Source organism: Sitophilus oryzae, unplaced genomic scaffold (assembly GCF_002938485.1).
Source record: "Sitophilus oryzae breed Bouriz unplaced genomic scaffold, Soryzae_2.0 scaffold_119_pilon_pilon, whole genome shotgun sequence".
Taxonomy (NCBI): domain Eukaryota; kingdom Metazoa; phylum Arthropoda; class Insecta; order Coleoptera; family Curculionidae; genus Sitophilus; species Sitophilus oryzae.
This window is the reverse complement of record NW_022145837.1, coordinates 1378990-1382145: the sequence shown is the minus strand read 5'-3', so window position 1 is coordinate 1382145 and position 3156 is coordinate 1378990. Positions and strand designations below refer to the sequence as shown.

At 35.6% G+C, this 3156-nt stretch overlaps 1 protein-coding gene across 1 annotated transcript; it reads right to left on the bottom strand.

Annotated features, from left to right (window-relative positions):
- Window positions 1-930: 930 nt before the first annotated feature.
- LOC115891784 lies at window positions 931-1401 on the bottom strand. Its single transcript, XM_030912344.1, has one exon. It carries the CDS (start codon window positions 1399-1401, stop codon window positions 931-933), a length of 471 nt encoding a protein of 156 aa, XP_030768204.1.
- Window positions 1402-3156: the final 1755 nt, after the last annotated feature.

The window sequence follows — 3156 nt, the reverse complement described above, 5'->3', positions numbered from 1 at the left end:
ATATTTCTTCGCAAAAAACTACATGTAAGAGAATTAGCATAAACAAAATACAAACATCGTTAATTTTTTTTTTAAATTGACATGTGTAAAACTTTCATTTTAAATTTCTCATCCCATAGTTTGAGTTCGATAACCATTTACTTAACCACATTACTTAAATATGATTATTAAGTTCAACTAATTCATATTATTAAAACATCTAAAATACAAATATGTATTTTTAAAATTAATTCAAAGTTCATATCATCTCTCTTAAAAATTGCTACTTCTCAAAATTTCCCATTAAAAAATAGACCATATACCATATAAAATTAAATAATTGAAAGATCGGACTACGGAAAACCATACAAATTTTCGGAAAAATTTTGACCACCTGCACATGCACACAATCGTCAATAAATAAAATTAAAAAATAACTACTATTTTAGTATTTTAACTATTTTAATAAACGCAAAAATAGCACAGTATTTATACGGCGAAGTTATAAAAATTTGGAAGAACTAATAATGCACTGACGCATACAAAAATCAAACGAATACTAAATTTCATTTTTCATTTATCAAAAGCATTCGATAGTCGTGGCGCAACGATAACCATTTGGTCGCACGGCGAGGTTGTCACATATGCTTTAGTATACAAATGAATGAATGATTTTATTCGAATAAAACCATTCGATAGTTGAAATCATTCATTCATTAACCATTCGATAGTCTAATTCATTCGATAGTTCCCATCGCTAGTTTTCACGAGGTAAGTGAATTCATATATATACTCCAGGGTTGTCGCATCTAACATTCCAAGATCTTCTAGGCCGTCCTCTTTTCCTTTTTCCAGGAGGTGACCAGCTGTAGATACGGTAGGGCCATCTTTGGTGTTCCATGCATAGCAAGTGTCCAAACCACTTAAGGCCTCTCTGTTCGACTCTATCCACTATTGTCTGTGTGGCATCCATTTTGGCTCTGATTTCCACGTTTCTAACTCTGTCCAGTTTCTAGATACTCCCGCACTGCGTCTCAAATAGTCCATTTCGAGTGCATTCAAAGCTCGCTTTTGTTCAGCTTTTAAGGTCCAAACTTCACACCCATAAGTTACTACCGACTCCACTAGGGCTCTTCCAATATGTACTTTTGTGTTTGGTCTTATGTTTTTGTCCCACCAGATGCCATTCAGTGCTCCTATAATCTTCCGCCCTTGTTCTATTCTAGCAGATACTTCTGTTTTGTCCAGTCCCATTCTGGTTATACGAGCCCCCAAATATTTAAACCATTCAACCTGTCTGAGCTTTGCATTGTCAGTAATAAAAATGTCAAATTTATCATCTGAATTGGTCACTAGATATTCCGTTTTATCAATGTTCACAGTAAGGCCCCATTCGGTGTATGCCGAATTTAATCTGCTCATCATGAATTCAAGGTTTTAAGTAAGCATCTTCAGCTATGACCACCTGATCATCGGCAAACTTCAATATAACCAAACAGTCATCTCCTACAGTTTTCGAGATGCCGATGACGAGGCTGGAATTTGGGACACCCTGTATACAGGCTATCCTCACGAACCGAAAAATTATTCATAATTTATGGCCACTTCTCCGAATTCAAAGTAATCGTTAATATTATTATTAATAAGGAGAACAGATATAAATAGGCCGTAAAATCTCGAATATGTTAATAAAGGCAATAAAAAAGGGTATCGCAGTCAGTCGCGGTGACTTCGGAATCCCAGTGGCGCGACATCTTTTTTTCCTCGATATATAAAATTGCTGAGGCCTGTTGTGTTTGTCTCACTTCTATGTCTGTGCCAAGTCTTCTATCCCTACGCCCTGCACATCAGCTTTTGCAGATCCTTATATTAATATTGAGTACCCCGCTGTTTCAGGATCTTAACAATCAGTTTAAGGATCAAAAAATATAGTCTAAGAACTACTCCATAACATTCAGAACAATGAACCACTTGAGGACAAATTAATAAAGGACATGCCAGATCAAAGATATTTAAACTCACAGAAGTCTACAAAATAAAAATACTATAATACTGTAAAATAAAGAATACGGAGTTTGAACGGCGGCATAGCAACATCGCAACAGTAGAATCTAGGAATTTTCATTCATCCTCGAAATCCGTTGTACTACGCCGGCATATTTCTAAAACTGACGTTGCCAAACTGCTTTTATAATATTTTTATTCCATTATAAAATTTAAAATAGTTAAGCAGTTAAGCATTTAATGAAAAAATTGACGTTAGCAAATAAATGTATTTTATATATTATAGAAATATAACGAAATTGTTTATTACTTCATAATTGGTTGTGGTATTTAATCGAATACTAATACCAATATACAGGTAAATCTGACAAATGTTTTCGGTGTAAGAGAGATGGGAAAATAAGGATAGAATTATGGCCCATGAAGGAAAAAGATAAACAATTGGATCTCTTGAGTTTAAATATCTTTGTGTCACGATAGTGCAAAATCGCTATTTTTGGGGCTTACTCAACCGGGTCTCACAATGCAAATTCACCTCAAATATCCATTTAGTTGGTCATTGGCAAGCACTCTCTCATTGTACATGAAAATAACAAAACAAACATTTACTATTACAGTTGAGGGTTGGAACCTTTGGTGTTACACAGCAAAATAAAAACACTAAATCACCACAATACACCAAAACACTTTTACTTTTACAATGGACGCGCGTTTCGCTAACCATGTTAGCATCATCAGCAGATGATTATAAACAGAAACGCGCGTCCAGTGTAAAAGTAAAAGTGTTTTGGTGTATTGTGGTGATTAAGTGTTTTTATTTTAAACATTTACTGATCTGGAGTCTAGTGTGAGCCTAGGACGACGGCCTAAAAACCCGAAAAACCAAATTTCTTCAAACGATGGCCGCGAAAGCCTAAACTACTACATAATTCAAATATTATTCGGATCTATTGGTTAATAATCTTCAACAACTAGCTAGTTTCACCTGAAATAGTATAGGGGCTTCCCCCGGACGCAAATCTGCCGCTTAACCGATTCGCATCCCAATTGAATAGGCTAATTGTGTAGCTCACTATCCCAACGCCGCGCCGCATCGTCAATCGAGAAGACATTATGGAGACCTCAAACTCTCAAGACCAACTCGAAGGCAGGACGTCACAAGAGGTTTTCTTC